This window comes from Carcharhinus amblyrhynchos, chromosome 11, assembly GCF_965287045.1.
Source record: "Carcharhinus amblyrhynchos chromosome 11, sCarAmb.v2.hapA, whole genome shotgun sequence".
Taxonomy (NCBI): domain Eukaryota; kingdom Metazoa; phylum Chordata; class Chondrichthyes; order Carcharhiniformes; family Carcharhinidae; genus Carcharhinus; species Carcharhinus amblyrhynchos.
This window is the reverse complement of record NC_137334.1, coordinates 23,965,412-23,987,390: the sequence shown is the minus strand read 5'-3', so window position 1 is coordinate 23,987,390 and position 21,979 is coordinate 23,965,412. Positions and strand designations below refer to the sequence as shown.

Sequence of the window (21,979 nt, the reverse complement as noted above, 5' to 3'; positions counted from 1 at the left end):
ACCAGAAACAGACACAATCTTTCTCGACCACTCCACTCTTTTTAAATTGTCAGATAGGCAGTACGATCAGCAGAAGGATCCTCCAATGAAATATTAAAACATTGCCTTCGGTCCCTGCTCCAAATTTCGTTCCCTCACCACCGACTATAGCCCTCTGCCTGATAACTGCCTGAGGCTGAAGCAGCTTGTTTGCAACTTGGGTATCACATCTGACCGAGATAAGTTTTTAATCACATTTTTGCACCATCAGTAGTTCCACTCCCTTAACATTCTCCCAATTCCCCTTCAGACCTCAGTTCATCTGCTGCTGAAACCTCACCCATACCTTCTATTACCTCCAAACTTGACAATTCCAACACACACCTGGCTTCTCTCTCACATTCTACCCTCTGCAAACTTGAGGTCATCCAAAACTGTGCTGCTGTGTCCCAACAGGCATCGAATCCCTTTCACCCATCATTTCTGAGCTCATTTACCTACATGGGCTTCCAGTTACGTAATACCTCCATTTTAAAATTCCTATTCCTGTTTCGGATCCCATCATGGCTCATCCCTTCCTACCTCTAATCTCCTCCAAACAAAATCCCTCCAACACATCGGCACTCCTCTAACTCTGGCTCACTGAGCATGCATGATTTTAATTGCACCATCATTGGCCATCTGATTAGGTCCTAAGCCCTAGAATTCCCTCCGTCTATCTCTCTGCCCCTTTACATCCTTAAAATCTAACTGCTCCAATATCATACGTTACTCAGTGTCAAATTGTGTACAATACTCACTCCTGTGAAACAACAAGGGTTGCTCTATTTTAGTACGTAAATAAATAGAAGTTGTTGTTATCATGCAAATAATGTCAAAAAAATTCTAAATTCTAACTCACCAAGTAAGTCATAAAGTCCCTACAGTGCAGAAAGGCCATTCAGCCCTTCATGATTGCACCAACAACAATCCGATGAAGGTCCTATCCCTGTAACTCCACAAATTTATCCTGTTAGTCCTCCTGACAATAAAGGGCAATATACAATGGCCAATCCACCTAACCTCCTCAACTTTGGTGTGTGGGAGAAAACTGGAGCACCCGGAGGAAATGCACGCAGACAAGGCGAGAATGTGCAAGCTCCACACAGACAATGATTCATGCCGGGAATCGAACCCGGGTCTCTGTCATTGTGAGGCAGCAGTACTTCCTATAACATAGGAAAACAAATATGGTTTGAAATTGAAACAGATTATATTTTGATGTATACTTAATCATTCCTCTAACAGAAACAAAGACGAAAACAGTTCTGGTGAAAGATTCTCACCCTGAAACACTGGGTAGGAATTTCCTTCCCCTCCACAGCATGTTTGGCCACAGTGGGTGACGGCACGCTGCTCACTGCCAGTGGGATCATATGGACCTACCGTTGTCAATGCGGTTTCCCATCCCTTGCTGCGGGATACTCGCGGTGGGGGTGCGCCGCTGCTGGGACCATGATATCCCGTTGGTGTAAACGCCAACAAGATTTTGCTAATTAATTCTGTTTATCTCGCCACAGAGCTTCAGAGTGTTTTTACTGTTTTTAATTCCAATTATCACAATGTTTTCCTTTCGTTTAAACAATATAAATATCTTCTTCATATGACCAAACTTTAACTTAAAAAGCAGAGGAAAAGGAACAGAACAGTAGAAACAATGTGTCCCCAATCCTGTAAATCGAGGGGCTTGTCAAGCTCTCCTGATAAACTTCAAAATACATCAATTTCAGACAGGATTAGTTTCAGGATAGCTGACGTGAAAGAGAGAGCTGTCAAAACCAGATGTAGATTCCAGACATATCATGATGTGGGCCTCAGAATTACTTTCAGATTCAAAGCAGAGCTGATCTTCGGGATAATTACAAGCAGAGAGCTGCTCTTTGTGTTTTTGACATAAATGTTTACTTTCAATTATTTCCAGACATTATCAAAGTACACGGCATTTTTTTTTCTGGTGGGGAAGAATCTGGTTTCATTCCTGCTGAACAACAATTAGTGAAAGTCTTCAAAACAGACAGGGTGGACATTTTTCAGTGTGTCACAAGATTTGAGAATTGTCAAATTGTCTCAAGTAAAAGTGCTGTTTAAATAGGATGGTTATTAAGTGCTGGCTGCAATGCCAACATACACAATTTCAAATGCATCCAATGTATATGTGGTTGAGCAGAATTTGCTACATAGCACTTTATAACCATTGGCCTCATCCCATTATTCTGCCAAACCCTCAAGTATTTACTTAAATTAACTGGTTTAGGATTCTTTTTAAGGCACAAGGAGAGAACTCAGTATGTCATTGTGTGAAAAAAACTTCTCATACTTTGTCATGGTACTTTCGTTCTGGAATGCAAAAACAAGAGTTTAATAAATTTCCTCAGTGTAAATAGGTTAGGGAAATCTTATGTGTTTAGCTTCATATCTCTGCTCAACATTGAATTACTTCATTTATGTGGGATTTTGAAACTAGGTATCATGCCAGGTAGAACATAGAACATAGAACATTACAGCGCAGAACAGGCCCTTCGGCCCACGATGTTGCGCCGACCATTTACAAAACAATGGCCCACTAACCTAAACCAATCCCTTCTCGTCCATAAACCTATCCACGGATCTCTTAAACGCCCCCAAACTAGGTGCATTTACAACTGCAGCAGGCAGGGCATTCCAATCCCTCACCACCCTCTGGGTAAAGAACCTACCCCTGACATCCGTCCTATAACTACCACCCCTGAATTTAAAGCCATGCCCCCTCGTGCTAGATTTCTCCATCAGAGGAAAAAGGCTATTACTATCCACCCTATCTAAACCTCTAATCATCTTATATGTTTCAATAAGATCCCCTCTTAGCCGCCTTCTTTCCAGCGAAAACAACCCCAAATCCCTCAGCCTCTCCTCATAGGACCTCCCCTCCATACCAGGCAACATCCTGGTAAACCTCCTCTGCACCCTCTCCAAAGCCTCCACATCCTTCCTATAATGTGGGGACCAGAACTGCACACAGTACTCCAAGTGCGGCCGCACCAGAGTTGTGTACAGTTGCAACATGACGCTGCGACTCCTAAATTCAATCCCCCTACCAATAAACGCCAAGACACCGTATGCCTTCTTAACAACCTTATCTACTTGACTCCCAACTTTCAGGGATCTATGTACACATACACCTAGATCCCTCTGCTCATCCACACTATTCAAAGTCCTCCCGTTAGCCCTATACTCGACACATCTGTTATTCCTACCAAAGTGAATTACCTCACACTTCTCCGCATTAAACTCCATCCGCCACCTCTCGGCCCAGCTCTGCAACCTGTCTAAGTCTTCCTGCAAACTATGACACCCTTCATCACTATCTACCACACCTCCGACTTTGGTGTCATCAGCAAACTTACTAATCCACCCAACTATACCCTCATCCAGATCATTAATAAAAATTACAAACAGCAGTGGCCCCAAAACAGATCCCTGAGGCACACCACTTTATTTAGGTAGCTAAATAAACTACATTACACAAATATTCTTATCTGAAATGCATCCTTACAATAAGAACACGGACTTACTGATTTTTTTCAGATATGAATAACTTAAGATTAGTTTGTGAAATCCAACAAACAAAGAATAGTACAGCACCAACACGGATGCCTTTCTAATTTAATATTTTCTTGCCTCTATGTGGTTGATATCCCTCTATTCTCTGCCTATTCATGTATCTATCCATATGCCTCTTGAACGTTGCTTCCACCACATCCTGTGGCAGCGTGTTCCAAGCATTCACCACCCTGTGAAAAACTTGCCCCTTACATCTCTTTTAAACTCTCCCCCTCTCGCTTTCAACCTTTGCCCCAAATAACTGACCCTTCGATCCTGGGAAAAAGACTCTGACTATCCACTAAATCCAAGCCTGTCATAATCTTGTAAACCTCAATCTGGTCCCCCCTCATCCTCCAACGCTTCCAATTTTGTTCAAACTTTCTTCATTGTCCATATCCTCAAAACCAGGCAACATCCTGGTAAATCTCTTCTGCACCCTTTCCAATGCATCAATATCCTCCTGGTAGCGTGGTGACCAGAATTGTACACAATACTCCAAATGCAGCCTAACTAAAGACTTACATTGTTGCAACATGATTTAACAATTCCTACACTCAATGCTCCGAGCGATGAAGGCCAGCATGCCATACACCTACTTTACCACCTTGTCCACTTGATGTGCCACCTTCAGGGAATTGTGGGTCTATGCAGTTAGATCCCTCTGTATGCTAATATTTCTAAGGGCTCTACCATATACTGTTTGGAGACGTATGTCCCTGTAAAAGTGAAGGATAAAGATGGCAAGATTCGGGAACCCTGGATGGCAAGAGCTTGTGAGCTTAGTGAAAATGAATAATGCTTGAGGAATACAAAAAAGGACAGCTTAAACAGGCACTTAGGAGGGCAAAAAGGGGCCATGAAACATCCTTGGCAGGTGAGAAATCCATTTTGGGATCATAATTACATGCGCACACACGGAAACAAACATGAGCCCGTTATCATTTTAGGAAAAATTAAAAGGCATGTTACGCTAAAACATGCAATTTGCATATGATGCATTTGAATGGCATGAATGTAATTCACCACTTATCAGCCTGGATTTTGTCCAGGTCTTGCTACTTTGGGAAAGGGCTACTTCAATGCTTGAGGAATTGCGAATGGTGCTGAACATTGTGCAATCATCAGCGAACATCCACACTTCTGGTTTTATGATGGAAGGAAGATCATTGAGGAAGCAGCTGAATATGGGACTGACAGGGTAGATGTTGCAAGGTTTTTTTTCTTCACCTGCTGGAAGAGTCTAGGGCCAGAGGGCATAACCTCAGTACAAGTCTGACCCACTTAGCATGGTAGTGGTGCCAAACAAATTGATGAAGGATATCCTCACAGCAAAGACAGGATTTCGTCTTCACAAGGATGGTGCAGTGGTCACTCCGACCTATATTGTTATGGATAGATGTATCACTGGCAGGCAAGTTGGTAAGGGTGAGGTCAAATTTCCTTTTCTCTCATTGGTTCCCTTACCACCTGCCACAGAATAAATAGGTTGGACTAAAACCTGGTGTTGTCAGACTTTTTACAGAGCCAGTATACCAGCTATATCCTTATACACTGACCTCCACTAATAAACCAGTAATCTCTCCCTCAATGTCAACAAAACGAAGGAGATTATCATCGACTTCAGGAAACATAAAGCAGAACATGCTCCTGTCTACATCAACAGGGACAAAGTAGAAAGGGTGGAGAGTTTCAAGTTTTTAGGTGTCCAGATCACCAACAACCTGTCCTGGTTCCCCCATGCCAACACTACAGTTAAGAAAGCCCACCAACGCCTCTACTTTTTCAGAAGATTAAGGAAATTTGGCATGTCAGCCAAGATTCACACCAACTTTTACAGATGCGTCATAGAAAGCATTCTTTCTGGTTGTATCACAGCTTGGTATGGCTCCTGCTCTGTCAAAGACTGCAAGGAACTATAAAATGTTGTGCATGTAGCCCAATCCATTACGCAAACCAGCCTCCCTTTCATTAACTCTGTCTAAGCTTCCTGCTGCCTCAGCAAAGCAGCCAGCATAATTAAGGACCCTACACACTCTATACATTCTCTCTTCCACCTTCTTCCATTGGGAAAAAGATACAAAAGTCTCAAGTCACATACCAACCGACTCAAGAACAGCTTCTTCCCTGCTGCTGTCAGACTTTTGAATGGAACTACCTCGCATTAAGTTGATCTTCCTCTACACCCTAGCTATGGCTGTAACACTACATTCTGCACTCTCTCCTTTCCTTCTGTATGAACGGTATGCCTTGTCTGTGTAGCACGCAAGAAACAATACTTTTCACTGTGCGTTAATACATGTGACAATAATAAATCAAAGCAAAAATAAAAATCAAATCAAAAAATAAAGCTATCGTGACTACATTATCTACTTGTCCAACCCCTTCAGGAATCTGTGGGCCTGCACCTAAGGCTCCCTCCGTTACTCTACACTGCTCAGCAGAAAAGTATTTATTGTATATTCCCTCACCTTGTTAGCCTTCCACAAAATCATTCCTGCATAATTCTGTGGAATAAAGTTCAGATTCCATGATTTTGCTCACCTTACTGATCCCTTGATATTTCCCCGCACTTTTTATCCTCCCTTTTCATCACTGACAGATGAAACTACACTAACCTAGACAGTGTCCTTGCTGACTATTCAGCCATCCAAGTGGGCAACACAGTGGTTAGCACTGCTGCCTCATAGCACCACGGACCCAGGTTCAATTCCAGCCTTGGGTCACTGTGTGCAGTTTGCACGTTTTCCCTGCGTCTGTGTGGGTTTACTCCAGGTGCTCCAGTTTCTCCCGAAAGATGTACTGGTTAGGTTAATTGGCCATGCTAAATTGCTCCTTAATATCAGGGGGATTAGCAGGGCAAATACATGGGGGTTACGGGGATAGGTCCTGAGTGAAATTGTTGCCAGTGCAGGCTTGATGAGCTGAATGGCTCCCTTCTGCGCTGTAGGGATTGTATGAAGTGGTAGGAGAACGCATATAATTTTTCTAACTTACTTGTAAATTTATTGATTATATCCCCCACATTCAAGTTTAAGAACGTAAGAAATAGGAGCAGGAGGAGGCCATCTAAGCCCTTCGAGCCTGCCCTGCCATTCAATAAGATCATGGCTGATCTGAAACTGGTTCAGTTCCACTTACCCGCCTGCTTCCCATAACCCTTAATTCCTTTATCGATCAGAAATCTATCTACCTGTGACTTAAACATATTCAACAAGGTAGCTTCCACCACTTCAACGGGCAGAGAATTCCAGAGATTCACTACCCTCTGAGAGAAGAAGTTCCTCCTCAACTCTGTGCTAAACGGCGCCCCCCTTATTTTGAGGCTGTGTCCTCTAGTTCTTGTTTCCTTTCTAAGTGGAAAGAATCTCTCTGCCTCTACTCTATATAGCCCCTTCATTATCTTATATGTCTCTATAAGATCATCCCTCAGCCTTCTAAACTCCAACAAGTACATGCTCAACCTACTCAATCTCTCCTCATAAGCCAACCCCCTCTTCTCCGGTATCAACTTGGTGAACCTTCTCTGTACTCCCTCCAAGGCCAATATATCCTTTCGCAAATAAGGGGACCAAAATTGCATACGGTACTCTAGTTGTGTTCCGTGCAGACTCGATGGGCCGAAGGGCCTCTTTCTGCACTGTAGGGTTCAATGATTCTCACCAGTACTTGTACAATTGCAGCAAGACCTCCCTGCTTTTATATTCCCCTCACGATAAAGGCCAACATTCCATTTGTCTTCTTGATCACCTGCTGCACCTGCAGACTGAGTTTTTGCAATTCATGCACAAGGACCCCCAGGTCCCTCTGCACAGCAGCATGTTGTAACTTTTCACATTTTACTATTATTCCTTCCAAAGTGGATAATTTCACACTTGCCAACATTATACTCCATCTGCAGATCCTCGCCCACTCACTCAGCCTATCCAAATCTCTCTGCAGACTTTCCGTGTCCTCCACACAATTCGCTTTCCCACTCATCTTCGTGTCATCAGCAAACTTTGTTACCCTACACTCAGTTCCCTGCTCCAGGTCGTCCATGTACATGGTAAACAGTTGAAGCCCCAGCACCGATTCCTGCGGTACACCACTAGTCACCATCGGCCAACCAGAAAAGCACCCATTTATTCCAACTCTCTGCTTCCTGTTAGATAACCAATCCTCAATCCATGCCAACACTTTACCTCCAACTCTATGTACCTTAATCATCTGTAGCAATCTTTTGTGAGGCACCTTATCGAATGCCTTCTGGAAATCTAAAAACACCACATCTACCGGTTCCCCTCTGTCAACCGCACTCATTACATCTTCATAAAAATCCAGTAAATTCATCAAACACGACTTTTCCTTCGTGAATCCATGCTGCGTCTGCTTGACTGAACCATTCTTTTCCAGGTGTCCTGCTATTTCTTCTTTAATGATGGATTCCAGCATTTTCCCAATTACGGATGTTAAGCTAACCGGCCTGTAGTTACCCGCCTTTTGTCTACTTTTTTTTAAAAAACAGCGGCGTAACAGTAGCTGTTTTCCAATCAGCCGGCACTACCCCAGAGTCCAGTGAATTTTGGTAAATTACTACTAAAGCATCTGCTGTTATATGTGCCATTTCTTTCAGTACCCTGGGATGCATTCTATCCGGGCCCGGGGACTTGCCTACCTTTAATCCCATTAGTTTACCAAGCACTACCTCTTTAGTAATAGTAATCGTTTTAAGGACCTCACCCCCTACAGTCCACGACCGTTAATGTTCGGTAAGGTATTTGTGTCCTCTACCGTGAAGACTGACACAAAAAACTTGTTTAAGGCCTCTGCCATTTCCTCGTTTCCCATTATTAAATCCCCCTTCTTGTCTTCTAAGGGTCCAACATTTACTTTAGCTACTCTTTTCCTTTTTATATATTTGTAAAAACTTTTACTATCAGTTTTTATATTTTGTGCCATTTTAAATCATTGACTTATGCCACAATAAAGCAAGAACTTGGTACTGAGCCCTGAGGAATCACACCAGATACAACCTTCCAGTCACATAAATACCCATTAAACTTAACCCTTTGCTTACAGCTTCTGAGCAAATTCTGCATCCAAATTGCTCATTTACCTTGGATCCTATTTGCCTTTGTCACTAGTCTGTCATGTGAGACCTTATCACAAACTTGCTGAAATCTATACAGACTACATCGAAAGTGCAAAAACCTCATCAAGCCTCTCTGTTACCACCTTAAAAATTCAGAATAACCTTCCCCTAACCAATCTATGCTAACTGCTTTTGATAAATCCATGTCTTTCTAAAGGAAGATTTATCCTGCCCCTCAATGATTCCCAATAATTTTCCTACCACTGAGATTAGGCTAACTAGTCTGTAATACACACTTTTTAAACAAAGGTATAACATTAGCTGTGATGTGTAACTATAACAGGCACGGGCTCTGAATTTTTACTCATTTCAATCGCTAGCTTCCCAGCTGTGAAGAAACAAAGTGGGAAGGCATGGTGACTATGTCACCCGAGTACTAAAGAAAACTGAGATTTGTTGGTACTTAGTATTACAATCATAAATTAAATTGAAAAATTTACCCACTAATTTACACTGCCCTAAAGGGGGTGTTACAGACATTGCAATCAAGTTTGGAAGTTTAAGGATTCAGAAGTGTTGCAGGCAAGGATGAGTAATGGTATCTTTTATCACCAATCAAAAACAGCTAGACGTTCCCTGGGGAGATGTCCTGTTTATACAATAAACATGTGCCTCGTTTTAGAGTCTGAGGCACATCTTAAAAAAAGACTTCTAAGGAACAACTGACAATGCAGCTATTTCATATGCAAATTATCTTTTGATCCTCAAATGGGTAAAAATATCAAACCCATTAACAGTGAAAATACGAATCACAGCCAAAAAATAAATGTTTAAACTTTCTTGCTAAGAAATAGGGTTATAATTGAGTTGAACCCATAACTCACAAGGCAGCTTTCTCAGCCATTGTGATCAATCTGTTCTCGTCAAATTGTACAATTCCCCCAGCTTGAAGCAACTCCAGAAGGACCTACAGAGCAACCAAAATAGAAAAGCTTTTGTTAGGGAAATAAATAATAAAACTGCAGGTTATATCTTTGGCGCATTCATACGTTCCTTTATTTATCACCGGCTGTCTCTGCCACTGAACATTTTTAATAAAGGCTGTACACTGAACGTTTAATCCTCTTCACTGAAGGTCTACAGCACCGCAGTACTCACTACCCTCCTGTATGCCTGTGAAACGTGGACTATGTATTGAAGGCACGCAAGACAGCTCAATCATTTCCACATGACTTGTCTTTGCAGAATATTACGCTTCAGATGGCAAAACAAAGTACCAGACACTGAAGCTCTCTCTACAGCAAGTCTACCATCAGTCCACACATTGCTTATGAGAGTGCAGACCTGGTGGGCAGGTCATGTCATCCTTATGTCAGACGAGCGCATACCCAAGCAGCTCCTTTTTGGGGAACTCTCTGCTGGAAGAGGGCAGAAGAAATGTTTCAAAGACGCACTCAAGGCCTCCCTGAAGTCACTTGACATAGACACGACCATCTGGGAAATGCTGGCACAAAACTGCCCAACCTGGCACTGCCTCATCCACAAAGGCTGTCAAGCTTATGAAGCAAGGTGTATTGCTGAAGCACAATTAAGTGCGAGCGCACAAGTCCAGAGCCACCAGCACAACAACTATAGTGCCTACACAAATCTGTCCAATATGTGCCAGAACATTCCTTGCCCAAATTGGCCTGATCAGTCGTCTTCGGACACACCGCAACCAGCCTCAAAATGATTAATGGTGTTGAGGTCCTCATCGATGACGATGGACGAACAACACCAATCCACTTCAAGGCTGTTATGCTGTTCTTTTATGTGTTGAATTCGGAGCTTCCAAATGAGATATGCGTGCCTCCCCCACCCTCCTCTTCTTAACCTACATGCTGCTGCCCCTGGTCAACTTTATCCAAAGATATGGGGTGGGATTTTCCAGCCGCACTTACGCTAGGGAATTGGTGGGCTGGGGGGTGAGGTGGTGGAGAGGGTGAGGTGGTGGAGAGGGTGAGGTGGTGGAGAGGGTGAGGTGGTGGAGAGGGTGAGGTGGTGGAGAGGGTGAGGTGGTGGAGAGGGTGAGGTGGTGGAGAGGGTGAGGTGGTGGAGAGGGTGAGGTGGTGGAGAGGGTGAGGTGGTGGAGAGGGTGAGGTGGTGGAGAGGGTGAGGTGGTGGAGAGGGTGAGGTGGTGGAGAGGGTGAGGTGGTGGAGAGGGTGAGGTGGTGGAGAGGGTGAGGTGGTGGAGAGGGTGAGGTGGTGGAGAGGGTGAGGTGGTGGAGAGGGTGAGGTGGTGGAGAGGGTGAGGTGGTGGAGAGGGTGAGGTGGTGGAGAGGGTGAGGTGGTGGAGAGGGTGAGGTGGTGGAGAGGGTGAGGTGGTGGAGAGGGTGAGGTGGTGGAGAGGGTGAGGTGGTGGAGAGGGTGAGGTGGTGGAGAGGGTGAGGTGGTGGAGAGGGTGAGGTGGTGGAGAGGGTGAGGTGGTGGAGAGGGTGAGGTGGTGGAGAGGGTGAGGTGGTGGAGAGGGTGAGGTGGTGGAGAGGGTGAGGTGGTGGAGAGGGTGAGGTGGTGGAGAGGGTGAGGTGGTGGAGAGGGTGAGGTGGTGGAGAGGGTGAGGTGGTGGAGAGGGTGAGGTGGTGGAGAGGGTGAGGTGGTGGAGAGGGTGAGGTGGTGGAGAGGGTGAGGTGGTGGAGAGGGTGAGGTGGTGGAGAGGGTGAGGTGGTGGAGAGGGTGAGGTGGTGGAGAGGGTGAGGTGGTGGAGAGGGTGAGGTGGTGGAGAGGGTGAGGTGGTGGAGAGGGTGAGGTGGTGGAGAGGGTGAGGTGGTGGAGAGGGTGAGGTGGTGGAGAGGGTGAGGTGGTGGAGAGGGTGAGGTGGTGGAGAGGGTGAGGTGGTGGAGAGGGTGAGGTGGTGGAGAGGGTGAGGTGGTGGAGAGGGTGAGGTGGTGGAGAGGGTGAGGTGGTGGAGAGGGTGAGGTGGTGGAGAGGGTGAGGTGGTGGAGAGGGTGAGGTGGTGGAGAGGGTGAGGTGGTGGAGAGGGTGAGGTGGTGGAGAGGGTGAGGTGGTGGAGAGGGTGAGGTGGTGGAGAGGGTGAGGTGGTGGAAAGGTGGTGGGGGTGGGGCGGGTGAGGTGGGGAGGGTGGGGCGGGTGAGGTGGGGAGGGTGGGGCGGGTGAGGTGGGGAGGGTGGGGCGGGTGAGGTGGGGAGGGTGGGGCGGGTGAGGTGGGGAGGGTGGGGCGGGTGAGGTGGGGAGGGTGGGGCGGGTGAGGTGGGGAGGGTGGGGCGGGTGAGGTGGGGAGGGTGGGGCGGGTGAGGTGGGGAGGGTGGGGCGGGTGAGGTGGGGAGGGTGGGGCGGGTGAGGTGGGGAGGGTGGGGCGGGTGAGGTGGGGAGGGTGGGGCGGGTGAGGTGGGGAGGGTGGGGCGGGTGAGGTGGGGAGGGTGGGGCGGGTGAGGTGGGGAGGGGAGGGTGGGGGAGTGGGGGGGCTGAGGGTGAGAGTGGGGGGGGGGGGGAGTGAGGGTGAGAGTGGGGTGGGGTGGGGGGGGGGGGGGGGGGGGGAGTGTGGGGGAGAGGGGTGGGAAGATGTGAGCCAGGGTAAGATACTGATCCCTTTGCACTATAGGGATTCGACAATTCCGTGATTTTCCAAATTTTAAGATCACTTTCTGAGATTAGATAAGGTTTTAGCTGACCCACTTTAGAACTTGGCAGAAGGTCGAGAACGACCAGTGCTGTCAGTTCACAGCTGACTGCATCTCCAATGAATGAATGGATCACTGGGAAATTCAAACACAGCCTCAGAAATCAGAAAATTGTGTTCTGGCACAATCCAATTAAATATCCAAACACATCAACACGGTTTTTACCTGCTGCCGTTCAGCATGCCGAGATTCATCATCAGGACTGCACAGAAATTCCAGAACCTAGAAGACACATCAACAAGCATTCCCAGGTGCGTTCAGTGGAAGAGCTGAAAAAGTTATTTTAAAATTTTCACTCCCATTTTCAAGAGCACAGCGTCGACCTCTGTCCAGAAAGTCAAGAAAGATGTTTTGCTTTCACATCTTTCACAGCGCCAAATTCCCCTGTACATGCCAACCATCTTCAATGGGCTAGCAAAGCTGTGCGTTGAACAACAGAAACTAAAGTGGGAGGCACAGAATGTGACATATTGACCCTTCCTCTTGCCAATCGTTGACATTCCATGCAGAAACACAGTACATTTAGGATTCTCAGGGGGGTTGACAGGGTAGATGCTGAGAGGTTGTTTCCCCTTGTGGGAGATTCTAGGGCAGGAGGACATAATCTCAGAGTAAGGGGGCTACCCATTTGAAACAGAGGTGGGGAGGAATTTCTTCTCTCAGAGGGGAGTGAATCTGTGGAATTCTTTACCGCAGAGGGCTGTAGAGACTAGGTCACTAAGCGTGTTCAAGACTGAGATAGACAGCTTTTTAATCAGTAACGGACTCGAGGGTTATGGGCATAAAGACAGCAAAGTGGAGTTGTGGATTATCACATCAGCTCAGTCACGATCTCATTGAATAGCAGAGCAGACCCGATGGGCCAAATGGCCTACTTCTGCTCCTAGATCTTACGGCAATCTGAACAGGACAGATAGCCCAGATAAAAGAGTTCAAGACCAAGCAGCTTTGTATACAATACTGATGCTTGCCAATGCTCAGAACAACTTACCTGATCAAACAGCATCCTGTTGACAAAAAGTGTGTTGTCAGGTTTTGCCAGCTGCCGTGCCAAAAAGGTGAAGAGGCATCCAACCTGTGACGGCGTGAAGTCCGAATTCTCCACCATCACCTGCAGGAAGCAATCAGAAACATCAACCACAGAAAAAAGCAGCAAACAAATAAAAGGCTATCTGCAAAACTCTCACTGCCTTCTAACAATTGTGATTTAGTCTTATCACAAAATAACATTTTCACAGTGACACATTACTCCATCTTACACAAAGGAAAGGAATAATAACTCTATAATAAGCCTATTATAGAAAGCATATTATTAAACTAGAAAGAGTGCAGAAAAGATGCCACCGGGATGTGATGGTTTGAATTATAAGGAGAGGCTGAATAGACTGGGACACTTTTGCCCCGGAGAGTAGGAGGCTTAGGGATGATTTTATAGAGGTCTATAAAATAATGAGGGGCATAGATAAGCTAGCTAGCCAATATCTTTTCCCAAAGGTAGGCGAGTCTAAAATTAGAGGGCATAGGTTTAAAGTAAGAGGAAACAGATACAAAAGGGTCCAGAGAGGCAATTGTTTCATATAGACAGTGCTGAGTGTCTGGAACAAGCTGCCAGAGGTAGTAGTAGAGTCAGGTATAATTTTGTCTTTTATAAAGCATTTAGACACTTACATGGGTAAGATGGGTATAGAGGGATATGAGCCAAGTGAAGACAATTGGGACTAGGTTAGGGGTTAGAAAAAGGGCAGTATGGACAAGTTGGGCCAAAGGGCCTTTATGACTCAATGAGTAAGGGAATGGAGAGGAGGGTTAAAAAGGAAAGGCAAAAATAAAACCACTGAACCCATGTCGAGAAGTGTAACATCACAATTGTAATATGCACCTTGGCAAACAATTAAGTAATCTTGAAAATTAATTTGAGTGCAAAACATTACCAAAAGAAACTTCAGCCTGAATCACAAAGAAACTCCAATCAGCGTTATTGTGATTTGAATCAAATATGCCAGCTGCTTTTTCAAGTTCTCAGTAAAAGGTTTTGTCAGATATCTTTGTGCAGCACTAGTAAAGCAAACATCGGCATTCCATGACGAAGATAATAGCTAAAGATAAAAAATACATCTTCTGGTCTTGACATTAGTTCAACAATTTCAGACCATGAACTCTCTCCTCCAGTTTGATTACTTTCTTAAAAGAAATCCTTTCTTAAAAGAAATCCCAACTCACTTCCCCCCCACAACGCTAATCTGTAACTTGTTCTTAAATTTCACAGAGTGCTGATCCTTGATCTGATAGTAACACATTCTGCTGTCTAATTGTTTATTGCCACTATTAGCATCTTCTTTAGTATTTAACACTATTAATATTCTCTTTGTCTTGTGTCTTTGGTATCTTTGTCAAATCTTTCCTAGCTTCCACATATCGCCGACATTCTATTCTGCCTACCCCCTCTCTTTAACAGTGTCAAATCCATCACATTTCTCCTTCAGTTCAACTCTGAAGAGGAGTCATACCAACTCGAAACATTAACTTTATTTCTCTCTCTACAGATGCAGCCAGACCTGCTGAACTTTCCCAGTACTTTCTGTTTATATTTCGGATTTCCAGCACCTGCAGTATTTTTCTTTCATCTGATTGAAAAAAACTACTATATGGATACACTGAGTGCCGAAGACATATTGAGTGAATACCTAGCAAAACAAATAGGATCTTGAGCTCCATAAACAGGTATTGAGTACAGAAGCAGGGAGGTTCTGCTGAACCTTAATCGATTAGGTCACTTACATCCAGTTCTGGTGACCATGCTTTAAGAAAGACGTGAGGGTGTTTGAGAGGGTACACAGACGAGATTTACCAAACATGAAGGATTGTAGTGGCAAAGTTAGATTGGCAAAGTTGGGGTTGTTCCTCTTGCAACAAAGGAGACTGATGGGAGATTTGAGGGAGGTGTACAATATTCTGAGATTTAGGAAAGGTAGAAAAAGAGAAGTTGCTCCTATTAGCTGAATGTACGAGCATTGCGCAACTAAAATTTAAAGGTTTGGTTAAGGGATGTAGAGAACAAACAAGGAAGAACTTTTTTTTTAACAACACTGCAAGTAGCAATGGCCTGGAACACATTGCTTACAAGGTGGGTGAAGCGGATGTAATGAAGTATCTCAAAAGGTTACTGGATGGATACTTGAAGGGAGTAAACCTAAAGGGTTACAGGTACGAAGCTGGGGAATGGGACAGGCTGGAGTGCTCTGCAGAGACCAGGCATGAGTTTCATGATCTGAAGAGCCTTCTGTACTGTAATGATTAATTATCCTGATGCACATTGAGGAATGCTGCTGCCCTGACTTGCTCAGACTGTGACATCCAGGGGATTACATATTCACAGCAAAAGCTGCTGGGAAAGTTAACTACAAACCAAAGTGCTTCAGAGAGGATCATGCCATCAAATAAAACTTTAAAGAAAAAGTACTTGAGGGAGCAAAAATAAATTTAAATTTAATCTTGTTATTGCGCAAATATTAATGCATTTATTCTTACTGCATTAGAAACCTCATTTTACATGTTAGAAATGTTAGCCAAAGGTGAAAAAGACAGTTTAAAGGATATAAGTGGCAGAGAGAGGGGAAATGACATGAAGCAGCACAGAATCATCTTTCATCTTTACTTGAAGCTTTTTGAGTGAAATAATTTAGCAGAAATTTCTGTTCTGGTCCTCCATTTACAGTAGTAATGAAATTTAAGATCATTTCGCTTGACGGAAACAACTCAACCCTGTTAAAATGGAATGATAATTTACCCTATTAACACAAAGCTAAACTCTGAGGGAGCTGTGCAGTGATTTTGTCAAATTCTTACTGTGAGCAAAATGTCCACAATCCTCTGCTGATGTTCCACCGCTTGTTTATCATTCCTGAAGTCTTCAAATGTCTATTTACAACAAGAAACATCATTGAGGCTTCACTGAAATGAATTGGTCACACATCAACTTGAATATTTGGAGATTTTTGGGAGAAGACACAAGAGAAAAGTAATCTTTCCTTCATTACGATTACTTTGTTTCAAGAATTTGTCATCACATCTGGAAGGGAAAATGTCCGAGTGGCAGACATCCCCAGCTATCAACACTGCTCCATAATTGATAGAAGCAAAAACCATAAAATTGCAAAGACAGGTTATGCCAGCTTTTCCAATCAGATGAAGCCAAGCCATTGTTGCTTACAAATTTGGAGGACAAAATAAACAGCAACAATTTTACTTCACTTTCAAATAAAATTGGAAAGCAGTTGATCTGCTTTAAAATAACATTTTTAGTTAAAGTGACCGATGCACAATGGAACCCCCTCACGAATAATCACTATCTACAACAATCTGAGCATCCTATGATTGCATGTACAGGTCCTCAAGTTATTGTTTTTTTTAAACACTATATCCTGAATGCATTTTTGAGTTGCTCCGTAAATATATAACAAGCACTTGCTCGCTATGCCTATCCAATTCAGATCGTTTGAAGCAAAATATCCCACCTTTAATAGAATCAAATGCAAATCAGGATGTCAGTAAATTACACTGTTGTGAGCTCGGAGAGGTGTTCCTTTAATAAAAAATCCAAACATTTCAAAGCAAATCCTAAATATGCACCCAAATGTTAACATCACTGTCTGTGTGGAGTTTGCACATTCTCCTTGTGTCTGCGTGGGTTTCCTCCGGGTGCTCCGGTTTCCTCCCACAGTCCAAAGACATGCAGGTTAGGTTGATTGGCCATGCTCAGAAATTCTCCCTTAGTGTCCAGTGTAGTGGAGGTTAGAGGGATTAGTGGGTATAACATGTAGGGATATGGGGATAGGGCCTGGGTGGGATTGTGTTCGGTGCAGACTCGATGGGCCGAAGGGCCTCTTTCTGTACTGTAGGATTCTATGATTCAATAGTTTAAAAGTATACTCTTTAATCACAGAATCACAGAGTACTACAGTACAGAAGAGGCCCTTCAGCCCATCAAATCTGCACCAATGCGTGAAAGGCGCTGACCTGCCTTTGTAACAACTGAATAAAATCAGCCTTGCTTTTCATGTCTATCGTTCGATTTGTAACACCATTCAGGAGAAAAGCTCGCTGGAAAACAGAAAATTATCACAATCCTGTCCATGTGGTTAGCACTGCTGCTTTACAGTGCCAGATTTGTTTCCTGGCTTGGATCACTGTCTGTGAGGAGTTTGCATGTTTTCCCCTTATCTACATGGGTTTCCTCTAGGTGCTCCGGTTTCAGCCCACACGCCAAAGATGTGCAGGTGGAATGGATTGGCCATGCTAAACTGCCCCTTAGTGTCAGGGGGATTAGCTAGGGTAAACGCATGGGGTTTTGAGGATAGGCCTGGGTGGGATTGTGGTTGGTGCAGATTTGATGGTCTGAATTGCCTCCTTCTGCCCTGCAGAATTCCAAGATTCTATGTTTCAGGTTATCTAACATGTGTCACACTAGCCTCATCTCCCTATCAGATTTTTCTTGCCATCTTTGGAAATCATGATGCGCATAATGCATGTAAATTGAGTTTGTGTCTGTGTCCTTTTTATGATCAGAACTCCCAGCCACCTGACGAAGGGACAGGCTGTCCCAAAGGCTTGCGGTTTTTGCTCCAAATAAACCTGTTTGGACTTTAAACTGGTGTTATGGGATTTCTTTCCATCTCTGGAAGGACATCAGATAATGGCAAGAACTGAGAAATCAATGCAAAAAGCATTCAGGAGAGCTGGATGAGGCGTGGCTGGTCTGAGATTGGTCAAAAGGTGAAAATAACTCCACAGTATTCAGTTAGAAATGTAGGGGAACCTTACACTTACGCCAGAAGGTCCTGCCATCATACGGTTAGATACTGGTGAGCATGGCTACACATCTAAATGTGCACAAGATGTGCCGTGTACTTACTGGAGTAACCGGCATTACTGAATCTGAGAGCGCATCTAAGACAGACAGGAAATTTGTAATACTTTGTCACAAGCTAAAGGACATCCCAAAACACCTCAAGCCATCAATTCAGATTGTATTGTCATCAGTAGCTGTCAATACACACACCAACTCAGTGGATTATATGGTTTGGATGCTTGACAACATTTACAAGTTGATGGATCGTTTTGGTGGGTTCATTTATTTATTGGGAATCAATCAATCACTTTTGTGTTTATTAAGCACATGGCATAATTTCAACTTTAATGTTTCATAAGGCAATGAGGCATGAAATAATTTTAAAACATTTCAAGTCCCTTGTAACATCTTAACTTGCTTTATTTTTCTAAATTAGCATTCTGTCACATTAGCATCACTACACAACAATATGTACTTAGGCGTAATTACAGTGGTACAATTAGCAAGATGTTTGGCATTTAGTCAACAGAGGTGCACTGACTGCCGTCAAAGTGAAACTAATCCCCCATCTGCTTAAAGGCCATGCTTAACTTCATGTTTCAATCCTTGCATAAAAATTATTTACTTGGCAACTATTGAGGGAAAGAGTTTCGAAACGAAAAGTTAATGTGGAAAGCTAAATAGTAAATTGCAATGAAATTGGAATATACAAATCTATTAGTCACAACTTAAAATACTGCAAAAAATATTCTGCCTTAAAAATATTCATTGATCCTGCTACACCACTGTCTGGGGAAGTGAGGTTTAAAGATTTACTATCCTCAGAGAGAAAAATATTCTTCTAATCTCCATCTTAAATGGAGGATTTTTCATTCCCCTTGCAGGAACTAACTGCACTGTGGTGCTATGCCTCTCTCGCACTGAAGAAACTACAGGTACAGTCAACAGCCCCCAAGCCCCATTCCAGCATGAGTACAAGATGCTGATGTATTAGAATAAGGTTATTTACAGGTAATGATTGGAAAAGCTAATGGAATGCAGAGGTTCATACCTCAGCGGACTGAAATACAGGGGAGCAAAAGCAAAGCCCTGGTTAGACTGCACCTGGAGTTAACATGAGGAGCCCTAGACAGCATGCATTAGAAAGGATATAATATCAGCTTTAGAACAGGGTATAGCATAGATTCACCAGAATGATAACTGGATTCCAAGGGGTAAATATCAAGGTGAGATTCGTCCTTTTTGTGTGTTGCATTGACCCCTTTGCCGAGGCCCTCAGAAGCAACCCAGGCATAAAAGGGATTACAATCCCAGGCAGCGGAGGTACGCAGGTCAAAGCTTCCCTGTACATGGATGATGTGGCTGTCTTCTGCTCGGACCCCTCGTCTGTTCGCAGGCTCCTCCAAGTCTGTGAGCAGTTTGAGCTGGCCTCAGGAGCCAAAGTCAACCAGGGCAAGAGCGAGGCCATGTATTTTGGGAACTGGGCTGATAGATCCCTTGCCCCCTTCACTGTCAGGGCAGATTACCTTAAGGTGCTGGGGATATGGTTTGGAGTGGCAGGGGCATGTGTCAAAAACTGGGAACAGCGCATCACCAAAGCCAGGCAAAAATTGGGCTTCTGGGGGCAACACTCTCTCTCTATCACCAGAGAAAACCTGGCAATCCGATGTGAGGTGCTGTCCGTGGCGCAGTGTGGCCTATTCTCAAATCTGTGCAGCAGCAGTGACACAGGCCATCTTCAAATTTATCTGGAGATCAAAGATGGATCGTGTCTGGAGGGAAGCGATGCACAAATCTCCAGCGAATGGAGGGAAAAACATTCCCAACGCCACCCTCATCCTAATGGCCACCTTTGTTTGTGGCTGCATCAAGCTGTGCATAGATCCTTGGTACACTAACAGCAAGTGCCGCTACGTTTTGAGGTTCTACCTGTCCCGAGTATTGTGGAGGATGGGTCTGGCTACACTGCCGCGGAATGCTCCAAGTAGTTGGACCATACTGCAGCACCTGTCCTTCGTGGAGAAATTTTTCTGCAAACACACCTTTGACCACATGGCGATCAAGCAATGGCCAGTGCGTAACGTCCTCGAGGCCCTGAGAGAAAAGGAGATGGCGGATCCTGTCGGATGGTTCCCTGAGCAGACTGGCAATGTCATCTGGTAGAATGCCTCATCACCAGAACTCTCAAACAAGCACCAAGACCTGGCTTGGCCGGTGGTGAGAAGGGCACTCCCCGTTAGATCCTTTATGCACGCTCGAGGTCTCAACATCGCCACACGCTGCCCTCGAAGTGGCTGCAGGGGTGATGAGATGATCATACACCTCCTTGTGGAATGTACCTTTGCAAAGATGATCTGGAGTGAGATGCAGTGATATTTGTCGAGGTTCGTCCCGAGCAGCTCGGTGACGCAGGACTCTGTGCTCTACGGGCTGTTCCTGGGGACGTACACCGAGACAAATATCAACTGCTGCTGGAGGGTCATCAACTCGGTGAAGGACACATTTTGGTCCACCCGAAACTTGCTGATCTTCCAGTTGAAAGAATTATTCTCAACCGAGTGTTGCAGATTGGCGCATTCCAAGGTCCAGGGTTACATGCTGAGGGACACGCTGAAACTTGGGGCAACCGCCGCAAAGGCACAATGAGGAAAGGCCACCGTGTAAAACCTTTCAACCGAGGCAGACCGAAGGCTCGGTTACTGCAGAATACCCTTGGTCTGCATAACTGTGTGTGAAACGGAAAAATAACAGCACACAGTAAAATCTGACGTAGGTACATAGTTTTAAGTTTTGAAATGTAATAATTGTAATTTTGTGTAAGTAAGTATTGTATAGGATGGCAGAAATGATACTTTTCTGCACTGTTTATAATTTTTAGATATGTCGGTTTACAATGGTTTATTGTGAGAGTTTTTTAAGAATAAAGTATATTTTTGAAATAAAAAGCTCAAGGTGAGATTATACACACAAGGGTTGTAATCTCTGGAATTTAGAAGACTTGGGACTGATATGATCCAAGTTTTCAAGACATTAAGAGGGACTCAGGTTCGCTCTATCGAACCTATTTCCATCGGTTGGGACGTCTAAAGACGTCATCAATAAGTTAGATCCAGAGTAAAATTAGACAACTAGACAACCACGCAAAAAGGATGGCAGAGGTTTGGAACGCTCTTTGACAGACGGCACCTGATTTCAGACTAATTAGTCATTTGATTTGGGTGCAACCTTGCTTTATTTGCACATTCTGACTTTGCTGCTTCAATGTAAAGCTCAGGAGCTGTATTATTCTGCCTAACCAGAAGAATAGGACGATAACTAAGCCAATAGAGAGTCTTTCGATTCACCCCGAAGGGTGACACGGTGACACAATGGTTAGGTTGATTGGCCGTGATAAATTGATCCTAGTGTCAGGGGGATTAGCAGGGCAAATGCATGACGCTGTGGCACTAGGGCTGGGTGGGATTGTGGTTGGTGCAGACTCGATGGACTGAATGGCCTCCTTCTGCACTGTAGGGATTCCAGGATTCTATGATTCCCCTCACATCAGTTGACCCTTCAGGAATTTCAGGCCTGACAAATATGTAAGGAAACAAAGCCAGTGGCTCCTTTCATTCCTTTGCTCAAAGGTTGTGAGAGACACCAGAGGGTTGCTCTTTCCTGGAGAGCTGCGGTGTTCCCAGACTTGAACTTGAAGTAGAGTTTTCTCAGTGTTGGAAAAACACTCATACCGAGATTATTCCACAAGCAACAATTCCCTCTATTAAAAATCCCAGAAGACCAAAC

The 21,979-nt window shown here is 44.5% G+C and overlaps 1 protein-coding gene across 2 annotated transcripts in view; it reads right to left on the bottom strand.

The window, feature by feature from the left end:
• Positions 1 to 21,979, bottom strand: part of vps8 (VPS8 subunit of CORVET complex) — a 599,989-nt gene that overhangs the window by 421,544 nt on the left and 156,466 nt on the right. For both annotated transcript variants that reach the window (XM_080198763.1, XM_080198764.1), the window contains exons 27-30: positions 16,195 to 16,266; positions 13,340 to 13,459; positions 12,514 to 12,570; positions 9,556 to 9,638 (exon numbers count right to left, since the gene is read on the bottom strand). In XM_080198763.1, the coding sequence (XP_080054889.1) occupies positions 9,556 to 9,638; positions 12,514 to 12,570; positions 13,340 to 13,459; positions 16,195 to 16,266 (332 nt within the window). The remainder of the gene's footprint in view (positions 1 to 9,555; positions 9,639 to 12,513; positions 12,571 to 13,339; positions 13,460 to 16,194; positions 16,267 to 21,979) is intronic.